General features: G+C 35.1%; 2 protein-coding genes across 2 annotated transcripts in view; one reads left to right on the forward strand and one right to left on the reverse strand.

Annotated features, from left to right (window-relative positions):
- LOC112055631 (U4/U6 small nuclear ribonucleoprotein Prp3) overlaps positions 1-8,483 on the forward strand; it is a 62,444-nt gene extending 53,961 nt beyond the window's left edge. Inside the window, exons 14-15 of the mRNA XM_052889462.1 lie at positions 6,263-6,395; positions 6,911-8,483. Coding sequence (XP_052745422.1) covers positions 6,263-6,395; positions 6,911-7,021 — 244 coding nt within the window. The 3' untranslated portion in view covers positions 7,022-8,483. The remainder of the gene's footprint in view (positions 1-6,262; positions 6,396-6,910) is intronic.
- A 4,053-nt stretch (positions 8,484-12,536) lies between these two features.
- Positions 12,537-17,102, reverse strand: part of LOC112053811 (uncharacterized) — a 74,544-nt gene continuing 69,978 nt past the window's right edge. Inside the window, exon 13 of the mRNA XM_052889507.1 lies at positions 12,537-15,974. Coding sequence (XP_052745467.1) covers positions 14,913-15,974 — 1,062 coding nt within the window. The 3' untranslated portion in view covers positions 12,537-14,912. The remainder of the gene's footprint in view (positions 15,975-17,102) is intronic.

Below are 17,102 nucleotides of genomic sequence, written 5' to 3' on the forward strand. Positions count from 1 at the left end.
TCAATTATTATCAATTTATTGTTTTTTTTTTTTTTTTTTTAATAGTACATATTTAGTTATTGTTATTAGTATAGGTTTTTAATTTTGTAAAAATTTACTGTTTTGTTTATAGGCATTAGGTATTATTATTAGTATAGGTTTTCAATTCTGTAAAGAGAACCAGCTCACTTAAATAGACATTTTTAATTTTCTTAATTTATTTTGTGTTAAATTTCAAGTGAAATATTATCAGTTTACTGTTTTGTTTATAGGTATTAGGTATTATTATTAGTATAGGTTCTCAATTCTGTAAAGAAAACCAGCTCACCTGAACAGACATTTTTAATTTTCTTAATATTTTTTTTTTTTTTTTTTTAGGTATTCAGTTATTATCAGTTATTATTATTATATTGATATATTTTTGCTCATGTTAGTAAAGTAAGTAAGTCTCGTAAGTAATTTGGCGTGCTTATATGTACATTATAATTTTATAATTTTATTATTTATTTATTTATTTATTTATCTATCTCTTTTTTATCTATAATCATAAGGTAAAATGGATATTAGAAATGAAAATGTAACACAAAGGAGGAGACAATTATTCAGATCCAACTCTTGCGAAAATATGGATATAACTGGCATGTCACCCAGTAATGCTTCAGAATCTGACTATACATCCAGAAGTTTAGATATATCAACAAACTTGAACCAACATGTTATAGAAGATTTGAAATGTGAAATATCCACAATGCGAACACTTTTAGAAAACACTCAGAGTGAACTTGTAAACGTTATAACAGAGAATAGGGAATTGAAGACCGAAATAAATAAATTAAATCAACAACTACTTACACTAAAAGATCTAGTAAACAATACCCCATTATCAAGTACTAAAATTACAACGACGCGTAAAAGGCAAATTCGCCGCAAAAGACTATCGGAAAAATTCTTGAACGTCTCCATCGAGAATACCCCCGTTAAAGAAAGCGCAGAAGAAGTAGAGAATACACAAAAAGAAAATACACATAAAGATAATATAGAATTAAAAGTAAATAAAGACATAACACAGGTAGTTTCACAGTCAAAAAACATGAATATAAGAGAAGAATCGGATTTAGGAACGGAAAAATTAAAAAATGTCCCAGAAAAGACAACGGAGGAAAAGAAAATAATTGTCATTGGTGGATCACAATGTTTAGGCTTGACAAAAGCATTAATGAAACTAAGATTAAACAGCCCATACAAAGAGTACAATGTAAGATCGTTTTTAAAACCGTACGCCTTAACTGAAGAAATTGTCAAATCTCTAAAAGTCTTTAACCTCACTTCGGAAGATCGGATCATATTATGTGTAGGTGAACGCGATAAAAACCCCACTAGAATTGCTATTGAACTTTCGGCTTTTCTGAAAACATTTAATGTATGTCCTATTCTAATATTGGGCATTATTAATAATCCTTTTGTAAATGTTAGCAAGCTTAATGATAAGTTAAATCTAATAGTTAATCACTGTGAAAATTGCTATTTTATTAGATATGAACATGATAATTGTATATCCTCCAAAGCAAATAAATGGGAATTTTGTAACAAAATTAATCGTTGCCTTGATCAAATAGACTATAATAAAAAATATTTAAATTTTAATCTGCGTAAGGTTACTGATACACATCCAGACGTTAGAACTTCTATTGACTATAACTTAGATAAATTAAATAAACCATGTAGGAAAGGTACCATCCCCTTTTATTTTAAGCTAATGCCAAAAAAAGTGAACCCTGATAGTCATAATTTATTACCAACAATAAATACAATACCATATTATTTTCCAAAAATCTTAAAAACACAACAACCATCAGCAAATCTTGCGACCACGAATAATCAGTTTTTTCGTGAAAAATAGTTTTCAAATTCTACACCAAAATATAGCCGGTATTTTAAATAAAATCGACTCCTTTGAAATAGCTTTATCAGAATTGCGTGACGAGAATATAAACCCTGATGTTATCTGCCTATCAGAAACATTTCTAGAGTTAAATAATGGGATAGATACTACATTAGACGGTTATCATCTGGCTGCTTCGTACTCACGGAAAAACAAACAAAAACGCGGTGGTGTTGCAATACTCCTAAAAAAAAATATTAAATATCAATCTTTTAAGTTTGTAGAGGATTATGCTTTAGACAATGCTTTTGAGTGCTGCGGATTAGAGATTAGTAAACAAAATCTTATAATAATTTGCCTATATCGTGTACCTAAGACTATTACATTATCATTATTTTTTGAAAAACTTGAAGGCTTGCTCCACCATATTGCTAATAAAACGAAAAAATATGTAGTTATAGCTGGTGATATAAACATAGATACATTAGTAGAGACCAAGGACACACAATATTTACGAGATTTATGTTACAACTTTAATTTGACTATACATATAAACCAGCCTACCAGACAAAAGTCCTGCATAGACCATTTAATAAGCAATGTTAAGAACGCCACTGGAGTATTGTACAATTTAGGTCTATCTGATCACAATACTGCGCAAGTCTTACTAATACCAAATACTAAAGAGGATATATTGGACAAAGTATACTATGTTTACAAAAAAGATTATAGCGTTGAAAATGTGCAAAAGTTTAAGCAATGTCTATCGCAGTTATCATTCAATGAAGCCTATAATGCGGATAACCTCGATAATGCCTTTAATAATTTTCATGATATGTACTTGTTGCTTTATAGACTAAGTTTTCCTGAGATCAAAATTAAAATTAAAAAAAGGAATAATTCAAATATTAAATGGATAACTAAAGGCTTACGGAAAAGCAGTAAAACAAAACGTAAACTTCAACTTAATTATTACAAACTTAAATCACAAAAAACTAAATCCGAATTTAAAAAATATTCTAAAATTCTCCGACGTTGTATAAATTCTGCTCGAATTAACAGTAATAATAAATTAATAGCTAAATCAAAAAATAAATGTAAAGCTAGCTGGAAAGTGATAAAGGAATATACTACTGGTAATAATCTAAACCAATTTATTGAAAAGGTAGAAATTGGAGGTAAATGTATTACTAATCCTTGTGAAGTTGCGGAAGCATTCAATACATACTGGATTAATTCTACAAACAAACTACACAACCACTGTAAAAATAGAAATACGATTTTTATACCAAACAGTATGTACCTTAAACCATATGGTGAAAATGAAGTCAAAAATATTATTATGTCCTTAAATAATACCAATGCAGAAGGATTTGATGGTGTTTCAACGAAAATAATTAAACTGACAGTGAACGAGATATCATCTATACTTACTCATTTAATTAATAAATCGTTTGAGTCTGGATGTTTTCCGTATAAGCTTAGGCACTCTATAGTTAAGCCCTTATATAAAAAAGGTAAAAAAACTCAAGTTGAAAACTACCGCCCAATAACTTTAATCTCAATATTTTCAAAAATATTTGAAAAAGCAATGTATCAGAGGCTAGTAGAATTTATTACTAAATTTAGTATAATAAAGAATCAACAGTATGGTTTCCAAAAAAATAAATCTACTACACATGCCTGCTATGACTTGATAAAAACTATTGCTACGCAATTGGATTCGCTCAATACTCCCATAGTTTTGTTTTTTGACATGTCAAAAGCTTTCGACTTTGTTTCACATGAATTATTACTTTCTAAGTTAGAAAACTATGGAGTTCGAGGTCCAGCTTTGTCTTGGTTCAAAAGTTATTTAGAAAATAGAACTCAGTGTGTTGAAATAGCAAGCACAAAAGAAAATTCAACACTAATAAATTTTAATTCCCCAAATATGATTAACAAATGTGGGGTACCACAAGGAAGTATTCTTGGCCCCTTGCTTTTTATATTATATATTAATGACCTCCCTGACATAACTTCTGATAAATATATATTATTTGCTGATGACATATCAATTATAAAAACTTGTAGTAATGACATAATAAATAGCGAAATTGACATTAATAACACAATCAAAACAGTTGTGAATTGGCTTACTGACAACAATCTTTTTGTAAATATAACCAAAACGAATTATATGTATTTTAGCTATTATAATAATAAAAAGGTTATTAACTTAAATTTAAGTCATGACAAACAACAAATTCACCAGGTAGATTATGTAACTTTTCTAGGACTGAAAATTGACAAACATCTAAACTGGAAAGTACATTTAGACAATATATGTAATAAACTTAATAAATATAAATTTGTTTTAAATAGACTACGTAAGACTACATCTTTTGAAATAATGAAAATGGTTTATTTTGCAAATGTGGAATCGATATTAAGATATGGTGTAATATTATGGGGTAATTCATGTGAATTAGAAAGAGCCTTCATTGCACAAAAAAAGTGTATTCGTGCGATATTTGGATGTCTCCCTACTGATTCATGTAGGCCTCTATTTAAAAAAATGGAAGTTTTAACTCTGCCTTGCCTGTATATATTTCAATTAGCGCTTTTTGTTAAATCTAATATGAATCTGTTTATGAAAGCACAGGACCAAAGCAATAGAAACTTAAGACATCCCCAAAAATTAGTCTTGGGCAGATTTCCCAGAACTGCAACATACTTAAAAAGTTGCCATTGTATGGGTATTAAAATATTTAATTCGTTGCCTGAAAACATGAAACGATTGCCCTATAAAAAATTTAAACCCGCACTTAGAAAGTGGCTCATTAATTATGGATTTTATTCAACTAGAGATTTTTTTAATTATAAAAGCAAATAAAAAGCTATGTATTGTGACATTTTTAATATTTCAATTTTTTATTTTTTTTTTTTGTTTGTATTTATTAATTATGTTTATCCTATGACATTGTAAAGATTATTATTATATTATTAATTATTATTATTTGACATAAGTACTCGTACCTGCACAGATTGTAATTTTTTTACTTGTTCTAATTTTTATTTTTTGATTAATCATCTGCTATTGAATTCATTTTTTTTTATTTTTTATATTTTGTTAATAGTATTTGTAATGTAAACTGTTGTATGCCAGAAATGGCTGAATACATTAGAATGTATGTGTTCTCAGCAATAAATAAATAAATAAATAAATAAATAAATAAATAAATAAACCAACGACCTTTTAATGATGTAAACTACTGCTGACTCTGACTGCTGACTGCTGACCGCTGACTGCTGACTGCTGCACACCGGCTATTACTGAATCTGGAGTTGCCCCGGACAATACTTGGACCACTTTTATTTCTAGTCTATATAAATGAACTGCTGTCTTTTATAGAGAACTAGCGATCGCCCGCGTTCGTCCTTGGACCTCTTTAATTCGGACCTCTCGCAAAATCCGTTCTTAACGGACGTCTACTAACTATAGGCTGCATCTGCCAAAATTCATCTTTGTAAATCAAGCAGATTTCGATATTTCGTACCTTTCACTTTTAACAATTAGTGCTTTGCAGACATATTTTTAAGAATTTACTAGACGTATATAATAATAATAATAATAATTTCTTTATTAAGGATAAAAATCCACATACAAAAGTATAATAATTTAAATATACGTCGTAAATTAAATTAAACTAAAATATTAAAATGACACGGTATGATGTCTTATAATGATTGAAGAATAAAAATAATTCGTAACAAAATTGCACGTCATCTTAAAACTAATTTTTCCTACTTTTTATTTGCGTCCCGGTGAACACGTCGCTAATTAGATATAATAATTAGTGCTTTGAAGACATATTTTAAGAATTTACTAGACGTATATGACAACAAAGCATGAAACAATTCTCGTGACACGTTTGTCGTTTTTTCAAAAGCTTTGGATTATGTGAAACATGATATTAGATATTGGTCTAATAACTGTAGTACTTACTTATCTATACTAATATAATAAAGCTGAAGAGTTTGTTTGTTTGTTTGTTTGTTTGATTGAACGCGCTAATCTCTGGAACTACTGGTCCGATTTGAAAAATTCTTTCAGTGTTAGATAGCCCATTTATCGAGGAAGGCTATATATTATCCCTGTATTCCTACGGGAACGGGAACCACGCGGGTGAAACCGCGCGGTGCCAGCTAGTTAATTACATATAACAGATGACACTTGTATTTTCACTTCCATACTATGCAAATTAAATTCGGAAGCTTCTTTACGTACGTTGTCTACTGGGCCAGTTCCATTTAGCAGGTGTCTTACAAGGATATATTTATGGGCCGTTTCTGTTTTTCGTGTATAACAATGTCTTGATTACAAGATTTAATTTTATGTGTCATTTGTCTGTGTTCCAGTCTAATGCTAAACCGGATCAAGTGGGAGGAGGAGACGGTGAAGGACGCGGAGGGGGGGGAGGTGCCCAACACTTGCCACCTGGTGTGGGAGGGAGTCACTGCGCGGAGGTGCTTCGGAGACATCAAGTTCAAGGTAGCTATGACTTTTGTTTTTTTACCGTATTTGCAAATATCTATTTATCTATGTATATAAATAAAAAAAAATCTTCGATATGTATGGACGCCCATAACTTAACCATAACAAATGCACCTAATGGGATGATTTTTGGTTTTATGTATTCGTTATTGTAAGGACAATGTTTGTGTAATACTTCAGGTAGGGTAGGGTAGGGTAGGGTTGGGTTAGGTTAGGTTAGGTTAGGTTACTCCTACCTTAGTGCACATAAGTCAATGCGAAGCCTTTCCTTGTCCATTACTAAATCTATACTAATAGTATAAAGCTGAAGAATTTGTTTGTTTGGTTAAAAGCGCAAATCTCAGGAACTACTGGTCCGATTTGAAAAATTTGTTCATTGTTAGATAGCCTATTTATCAACGAAGGGATCAACGAATCAACGGCTATATATTAGCAATTTCCCGTATTCCTATGGGAACGAGAACCACGCGGCGTCAGCTAGTTAAAGTGATTCTTCAACTTGTCCGGTGCAGGTGATGCCGACGGAGAAGCAGGCGCGCGAGCTGTTCCAGAAGCACGGCGTGGAGCACTACTGGGACCTCGCCTACAGCGGGGCCGTGCTCGGCGCGCCCGAGGAGCCCTAGGCCTGCGCACAGTGAGCAGCAAAGTCTTTGTGTTCGTAAGACTGCGCCCATCTCTGGAACTGACACAATTGTAATAATAGTTTGAGACGGATATTGCTACTTGATCAGGTTTCGCGATTTGTTGCTGTAAACAGTGGGGAGTTAGAGAGGGGTACCGACCATATTGTAGGAAATAGTTGTCTTTCTTTTTATTGTTTACAAGTTAGCCCTTGACTACAATCTCACCTGATGGTAAGTGATGATGTAGTCTTAGATGGAAGCGGGCTAACTACACGTTTCTACACGGCATCGTACCGGAACGCTACATCGCTTGGCGGTACGTCTTTGCCGGTAGGGTGGTAACTAGCCGCGGCTGAAGCCTCCCACCAGCCAGTTTGAAACGGTTTTTGCGACTTGATCAGATGGCGCGACTTGTTGTTGTAAACAGTGGGGAGTTAGAGAGGGGTACCGACCATATTGTAGGAAATGGTTGTCTGAGATGAATATAACGTCGCTCGATCTCGTGTTAGCTTGTGCCGACGACCGCGTGGCGCAGTGGATAGTGATCCTGCTTTCTGCATCCAGGGCCGTGGGTTCGATTCCCACAACTGGAAAATATTTGTGTGATGAGCATGGGTGTTTTCCAGTGTCTGTGTGTATTTATACATTATATAAGTATTTATATGTAGTATATAATTGTATATTAATATTATAATATCAACTATCTTAGTTAACCATAACACAAGCTACTCTGTATGCTTACTTTGGGGCTAGATAGTGATGTGTATTGTTTAAGTATATATTTTTTTTTTTAATTGGAGGGGAATGCGAAAATTAGTCATACAAAATAAAGATATGTAATATTCTTTATTACCTCATATTTCCAAAAACCTAAACGGATTTACGTAATTAATATATAGTTAGATTCGTCTTAATTACTCAAGTTCTTTTAGGTGAAGTTAAAAAAAAATGACGACTGTTAGACGCCATGGACTTGAGGTGAAAAAATAAAAAAAAAATCAAAAAATGATTTTTTTTTTCAAATACTGCAATATGGGTATCAAATTCAAAGGCTCATCAAGAGAATTTCAAAATGGTATATCATGGCCATAGAAAAATGCTATTTTCTTTTCAGTTTTTATAATTTATGCAGTCGCGTTTTATTATATTTTTAGTTATTACTGGTTTTAAAAAAGGGGTTGAATAGGGGATGAAAGTTTATGTAAAAGTCTTTTAATTTTCAATACGTCGATTAATTATAGAGTGTGATGTGGTTCAAAATTCTTGTAAATTAATCCACTAAAATAAGGGGATGAAATATTTTTTTTAATTCACATGAACTTATGAATGAGAATTGATTTTATTTCGAGTGAAATTTTGTTGATACTTTATTATGTTATATCATAATTTTACTTTGCCTTGAGGCAGTAACTTATACGCTAAAAATGTAAATGTCAAATGTCAATAAACGAATTGTACAGTACATTTAATGGTTTTATTTATTTATTCCATTGACCTCTATAATAAAATGACGCAAAATCATGTAGAAAACATTAAAATCTGGCCAATTTTGCTTTGACAGTTTTAGAATTATTGGTAAAGAAAATTATACCTAAAGGCCATTAAATATAGTCCAATATTGAACAAAATCCAAATTCAGAGCAAAAACAACCTTAAAGATGGAGTTTAAGGTTGAATTTGCAAATGCGACTGTTGAACTTGAATTGAGTGCCAAGAAGTTGTGTTTGGCACTCATTGGGTGGGGACGTTTTTTGGTCGCTGATTGTGCATCCACTTTTTAAGATGAGATTAATGTTTTATTTATTTATTTCGGGTGAAGGTGACGAGGTTTTTTACTGCTATTTCACCATCTTCATTCTTGAGCTGAAGAATGAACAGTGCGTGTCGCCAGTGAGGCTCAGAGTCACACAGCGAGCGATGGAACGAGCTATGTTAGGAGTATCTCTGCGTGATCGAATCAGATATGAGGAGATCCGCAGAAGAACCAAAGTCACCGACATAGCTCAACGAGTTGCGAAGCTGAAGTGGCTATGGGCGGGGCACATAGTTCGAAGAGCCGATGGACGTTGGAGTCCCAAAGTGCTGGAATGGCGACCCCGCACTAGTAAGCGCAGTGTTGGCCGACCCCCCACCAGGTGGGCTGACGACATCAAGCGAGTCGCAGACATTTGCTGGATGCAGGTGGCTCAGTATCGTGATGTTTGGAAGTGCCTACAAAGGCCTATGTCCTGCAGTGGACTCCATCGGCTGATATGATGATGATCTCACCAGCAGGCTAATTTATTAACTTTGACGTATGTTAGTTGACATATTTGAAATTGAGATTCTATGTAACAAATGTCATCCGGTGCTTACTGGTGGAGTAGGTAGATGACATTTCTCAGTTGGTTTGATTAGTGAATATGTCAGCCGATGTTAGTGATAATGCAGTATAAAGGTGCTGACAGACTTGAGCATTCACTTGTAATGAACATTCGTACGAATGTTACATCACAGAAAAATACAAGAACATTTTAGCGTTAGGTTCATAAATACGACGAGGCGCTTCTGCAGATGACTTTTTGTTAATAAAATCCACTTTTTTTCTGTTGGTTCTCGTTCTGTAAAATCTCAATATTTTTTAACAGGCATTATGTAAAATAATAGTTTTAATTAATATAACCCTACAGTGACACTTCAAAGTGTGACTACAACTTTCGCCAATCTCCTTTTTAAACGGCGAATGCTCGATGTTCTGTTACAAGTGAATGCTCAAGTCTGTCAGCACCTTAATGGAAACGGGCTTACATGGAGGCACGTTAAATCTACCCATATCTCTGACGGTTTGAACATGACGTCTCGTTTTGGAACGCTAAATCGCTTTGCCTAACATGTTGTTAAATGATTACTTAATTCAAGCATATTTCGTAAGTCCTCCGAAAAAGCTCCGATTTTGATGATTTTTATCATATTTTACCCGTTGTGGACAAATTAAAGATGAATTATTAATGTCGTACAACGTTGTAACGAACTTTTTCGGTAAAGTAAGGTTCATTATTAAATCAGAATTATGAAGTTTTTTTTAGATATAAGTAAATAGCCGGGTGGTTAGGGAAGGCCTGGGCCCGGGACATAGTAAAGACGATACAGTGTGAGTCTTTACAAGCAGCGTGGTACAAGCCGGTGAAACCCACAAAAACAAACATCACGCGTCTCCTTGACATCCGCGTATACAAACTTTTTCATAATTTGTATTTCAAAATTTAACACTAACAACAATTTTGTAAATTAATATTCATTCATTATCAACCCATATACGGCTCACTGCTGAGCTCGAGTCTCCTCTCAGAATGAGAGGGATTATGCCAATAATCCACCACGCTGGCCCAATGCGAATTGGCAGACTTCACACACGCAGAGAATTAAGATAATTCTCTGGTATGCAGGTTTCCTCACGATGTTTTCCTTCACAGATTGAGACACGTGATATTTAATTTCTTAAAATGCACACAACTGAAAAGTTGGAGGTGCATGCCCCGAACCGGATTCGAACCCACACCCTCCGGAATCGGAGGCAGAGGTCATATCCACTGGGCTATCACGTCTCAAAATAATATATGAATTTATTAATCAATAATTACTAATAAAAAATACTCCATCTTATTCCTTTACTTTTTAAAATATTTAAAAACATAAGACGCCATTTTCTTGAACAATATTGAAAGTTACTGATGCGACGGTTCGTGTCGTACTGACTCGAGAATGTATTCGTTTTTGAATTTTGTATTTGGAGCGGCTACGACACCGTCGTGTTCCGTGCGCTCCATCCATATTATTCTTAATGTGTAGCCGGGGATTTCCTTTTTTTAACATTTACCTAATCACAAAAAAAAATTACTGTGACAGACGGACATTCAGATGTGCGTGAATGATTATATAAAGGTTTCGTTTTCGTCGTCCTTACGTTGGGGACCCTAAAAATAAAATAATAATAAAAATTTTAATAAAAAAAATACAACCGACTTCAAAACCTAAAAACGTACCCGCTAAACTAAAAAGCGAAAAATAACATCATAATATGTTCTACCTGCTGATCAGTATGAAGGCGGTGCTAAGCCGGTGATGTATTAATTCAAGCCATGTGAGAATATCTTATAGATTTAGATTTTGCAGACAGTGTTGTTTCATGTGGTCCTGTCAGAAATGGCTTTAATTAAGACAACACCGGCTAAGCACCGCCTTCATACTGATCAGCAGGTAGAACATATTATGATGTTATTTTTCGCTTTTTAGTTTAGCGGGTACGTTTTTAGGTTTTGAAGTCGGTTGTATTTTTTTTATTAAAATTTTTATTATTTTTCCATTTTTAGTGTATAATTTCATCTCGAACGAATACATCAGACCCCTAACGACAGTCACAACCCATCTTGGTACAAAATTCTCAGCAATACAAATTAATCAAGCCCAAGCACAAGGTAGCTACCGTAAACCGTTAAGGAGTTCCCTTAATTGACCTTGGTCTTCATCATCAGACCCCTAATAACAGACACAACTCATATAGGTAGAAAGTTCTCAGCAATACGAATTAATGAAGGCCAAACACAAGGTAGTTACTGTAAACTGTTAAGGAGTTCCCTTAATTGTCCTTGGTCTTCATCACCAAACCCCTAAATGACAGTCACAACCTATCTATGTGGAAAGTTCTCATTAATACAAATTAATCAAGCCCAAACACAAGGTAACTGCTGTGAATCGCCGAGGAGTTCCCTCGTCTGTTTTATGGCTCCATCATCAGATCGACTTTAAACCTTCATGAAATTATAGTGCTTAAAAATACTAAATGGAAAAGTATACGAACACACTAGACACCCATATAATTTTTGAAAGTTCCCCTCAATTTCTCCAGGATTCCACCATCAGATCTTGACATGATGGCAATGGGACCAAATGGGGGCTATACCGTTTCAAACAAAAAAAGAATTTTTGAAATCGGTCCAGGCGTCTTTGAGTAATCGGTGTACATACATAAAAAAAAAAAAAAAAAAAATACCGACCGAATTGAGAACCTCCTCCTTTTTGAAGTCGGTTAATAAAAGAAATGTTACAATTTTGAATTATATTTATTTATTTAACAAAACTAAAAATAAAGATAAGTCACGCACCTAAAAATCGGTCGTAAGGAAAAAAATACCGTTAAAACTAAAGATAATAATAATTTATGTACAAATTTATTTACAAGAAAACCACTAAATACAAACGCATATAGACAGAGAGCCTGTGGGAGCTACACATACCTCATTTTTGAAAAGTTTGTCAGCTTGCTGTAAGTACGGTAGACAATAGTGTAGTGGATTCATCAAATATAATATCACCATCATTAGCCACCCATATTCGGCTCACTGCTGAGCTGGAGTCTCCTCTCAGAATGAGAGGCCAATAATCCACAACACTGGCCCAATGCGGATTCTCAAAATGTTTTAATATAAACAATAATTTCGTGTAGCACATGGAATATGGAATACAAATATATTTAAAAAAAAAATATCATAAACGCAGTCGTCCATTTTGTGACGTCACGATGTTACTTGAATAAAGGAATAAAAGTCATTAATGATTATTAACTATAATTTTGTCAAACGCTCCGTTTGGTTAATTTTTATTGTTAACGTAACGTCATGAAACAGTTAATATATAGACCATCATGGCCGACAGGCGTTTTGGCTCGTATTGTCACAAACATATTTGACAATTGAAATTTTTAATAATGTCTCAAAAAAATTTTTTTTTTCAATCTAGTAGAACTATAATTAACAATTTAAGACTATTAAAATAAAGTGTCAACTAGGCTATTATCTACCGTACTTATCTTTGGTAGGAACATGACTGACGGATCTTTCAGTTTTCATACAATGTGGCAAGTGTGGCTAATGCAGGCGCTCGGCCTGAGACCGATTTTTAATGATCAACCGATTTTTTATTCGCTACTATACAAAATGTATACAAAGCCTCTTGTAACGGATATTTCAAAAAATCGACCCCATTTCAAAATCGGCCACAAACGTTACATAGGGACGATTCGTAGACGAAACTATACAAAAACGTGCGTATTTTACTTCTACGAACTTGACAAAATTGACAGTTCTGAAGTGTCAAATTTTTTGACAAATTGACAGTTCTGAAGTAATTATATAATGATTTATTTATTTTGCTATCATCCGCGAAAATTCAGCGAACCCATGCGACAACGTCACCCAGGTCCGACAAAATACTCTCTACGTACGTTTCACCCCGAAACCGGAGCATCCTCAGGAGATGTTGACTCTACAACGTGCAATTGCACGTTGTAGAGTCAACATCTTGTCACATAATGTCGCATGGGTTCGCCGAATTTTCGCGGATGATAGCAAAATAAATAAATCATTATATAATCATGATGAACTTCCGCAAAGTAACGCCTGCTTCTATGCAATAGTTCTGAAGTAAATTTTTTTTGTCAAATTGACAGTTCTGAATTGTAAATTTTTTGACAAACATGCGGAACCCAAGTTTTGCTCCCGAAATGTTATTTTAAATTAATAATCATCAATTTTACAGTAATAATTATAATTAACCCGAGATCGACATCGCTTACACTAACTTCCGTATCACAATAATTAATTTAAATTTATTTTAACACTTCCAATGGACACCGGTTTAATTTATTTTATTTCAGTTAAGAGAATTAATTTAAATAAAATAAATATTATTATTAGTGGATGGCAGGAACCGTCAGTTATTTATATGTTTTTTAAACCTTGGTCGGTGTATGTCCGACAAGTAAAATAAATGTTATTTTCATTTATAACACACGCTTATTTATTCCTCTTGTACTAGTGAGACAAGGACATAGCAAAGAAAGGATAAATATTGCAGTGGATTATTAAAAAATCGATTAATGATCGACAAGGTTGCTGTTGTATTTTTTATCATTACGAGGTTTAAAAGTTGTGGCAGTATGTTTTTCGAAAAAATCAAAATAATGATCAGTCATATAACAAAAATCTTTGAATTTCTTTAGTTATGTGAATGAATACTCAAAGTTAAGAGTGTGCAATATGTAATTTGGTGGTTACAAATGGTTCTGGATCTCGGATTCTGGAAAAGTTAGGAGCCTGATATTTGGGTAAATGATATTTCAAAGTGTTAGCTTCGTTATGACTATACAAAATACACAATTTGTAAAGTTTTTCTCGATAGTTTATTTTTTTGAAAAATACATGTTTTGTTCACATTTTGCTTTCAATCTCAGGAAAAGCAAACTTATTTTCTTAAATTTTTGTTTTGTATAGAAAATTAGGTATATATCTTATCTTGAACATGGCCATTTTGTTTTTCGTTGTGTTGTTTAATTTACTTGCAATTAGGTAAAAATGGTTTTGGCGCTCACGTCATAAAATTTGCGTCGCGCGTCAATCGCTCCGTGCTCTTCACTCACGTGCATGTCATAATTTGGCGTCTCGCTTGCGCTTCGAATTTTATCCATATCGTACCGACGCGCTGCACGCTCTTAATGTAACAACACCGACTAAAGTTATATATTATTAATTAATAGACTCAATCAATATATATTATTAATCAATAGAATATAAATAATATTAAACGTTTTACTTGTAAAACTTTCTGTCGGCCATACACCGACAACTTTTTTTACTATTTTATCTAGTTCCCTATGGTTTAAACTAGCGAAACTTTCTGTCGGCCATACACCGACATTTTTTAATTTGGTCTAGTTCCCTATGGTTTAAACTAGCAAAACTTTCTGTCGGCCATACACCGACAGCATTTTTTTTTACTAATTTTATCTAGTCGTTCCCTATTTAAATTAGCGTCCACGGGAACCGTTAAAACGACTAACTTATCGACTAGAAGTTCACTAATTCTTCGTTGTTGGCGTCGCCATGTTGAGTAGGCCGGAGTAGCCCCTAAATTGGTTGGTCATGAAGTCCCTGTACATGGCGAGCTGGCGCTGGTCCATCTGCCCCAGGCTGCTGTACAGGTGCTGCATGTACAGCGGGTCCATCATGGGCGCCATGGGCAGCTTCTGCATCTCCATCATTTGCGCTAGATTTTGGTTTTTGAAAACATTTTGGAGTAAACTATTTTGGGCGTGGTCCTTTTGGGTTGAACTGCTGGGCGTCTCGTCTTTAGCGATCTGGTAGTTGGGTATGGTTATTGGTGGTTTTTTAGGGGACGGCGTGGGGAATGTTTTGGGATAATCTTTGGGGGGTGTGGGAGTTTTTAGGGACGCAAATTTGCCGTTGGACGATCGTTTTTGGGGATGCTTTTTCGGTGGCGTCTGCGATTTCGGATTGACTAGGGTGATCTCCAAATTGGATACCACAGCTTTTCCGTCTAGTATTGTGTAGTTTTTGCTCAGGTTTTGAGGGTTGGGCGTTTTGGAGGGAGAGGGGGAGGATTCTGGGGGGATCCTGACTATTTCGACGGCTGGTTTCTGGGTTGGGCTGGACGTTTTGCACGTGAGGTCTAAAATATCCTGAGGCGTCGGCCGGTCGGTAGGGGTCGCGATGCTCCTTTGGGGTTTTATAGGGGTCCCTTGGAGGACGTGGGGGGGCGGCATGAAGGGGTCCTTGGGGTTGCCGTAGACGGTCTTCTCGGGACCGGCAGTGCCGAACGCGCTGGACGCTTGGATGACCTTGGGCGCTTGGACGCCGTTGGGGTAGTTGGGGATGATGTTGTACATTTGGAACATCTGGGCTTGGGTGAGGAGCTGGTGCTGGACGGTGTTGAGGATGATGGGGCCAGGGTTGAGGAGGGGGGTGATGGGGTTGAGCGGCGGCCAGGGGGCGGGCGGCACGGCGGTCACCTCCAGGCCCCTCTCCTTGAGGATGTCCAGCTTCTTCTTTTTGACAGCTTGCGGACTCTCGGGGTATTCGTCCAGATCTATGATCTCCGGACTCTTTGGTTGGTAGGGGACCTGCCGGGAAATTGGTTGCATATTAATTTAAAGACATTAAGTACTTATTTGATTCATCATCATTATCAACCCACATTCGGCTCACTACTGAGCTCGAGTCTCCTCTCAGAATGAGAAGCATTAGGCCAATAGTCCACCACGCTGGCCCAATGCGGATTGGCAGACTTCACGCACGCAGAGAATTAAGAAAATTCTCTGGTATGCAGGTTTCCTCACGATGTTTTTCTTCACCGTTTGAGACACGTGATATTTAATTTCTTAAATGCACACAACTGAAAAGTTGGAGTTGCATGATCGGATTTGAACCTACGCCCTTCGAATTGAAGGCAGAGGTTATATCCACTGGGCTATCACGGCTCTTATTAGATTACGTGGGTGAAGTTACGAGGCTTTTGCAAGTAAATATTGTAAGAACGAATTAGTTTTTGAGTACTGTTTTTCGTATATTTTTGGCGTATGATATTTAGCTGCGTTTTTCCTGTTTTTCGATAATGGTACGGAATGCTTCGTGCGTGAATTCAACTTGCATTTGCGCTGGAGATGTTTGTGTGGTTTGGTCTCAGACCAATTATCGAAGGAACAGTATCGCACCCAAATTTATAGACAAAATTTTCGTAAACGAAAATGAGCTTAGGTATCCTATAAATATTATAAACGCAAAAGTTTGTATGGATGTTTGTATGCTTGTTACTCTATAACGCCGCTACTACTGAAACGATTTGGCTGAAATTTGGAATGGAAATAGATTTTACTCTGGATTAACACATAGGCTACATTTTATAACGAAAAAATCCATGGTTTCCCGAGATTCGCGAAAACTGATGATTTTGATGATATGAATGTTTGTTACTCTTTCACGCCTCAACTACTGAACCGAATTAGCTGAAATTTAGTATTGAGATATATTATAGCATGGATTAACACATAGACTACTTTTTATTCCGGAAAAATCCATGGTTCCCGAGGGATTTGTGAAAAACTAAATACCATGCGGACGAAGTTGCGGGCGTCCGCTAGTACATCATAAATTAAACTAGAAGTTTAAGTTACACAAAAAGCTATTACAGAGCTCTTTAACGAAAACGGTTACAATTATGAAACATCGAGACTATAGAGACAGTTTTTATA

Source organism: Bicyclus anynana, chromosome 26 (assembly GCF_947172395.1).
Source record: "Bicyclus anynana chromosome 26, ilBicAnyn1.1, whole genome shotgun sequence".
NCBI lineage: Eukaryota > Metazoa > Arthropoda > Insecta > Lepidoptera > Nymphalidae > Bicyclus > Bicyclus anynana.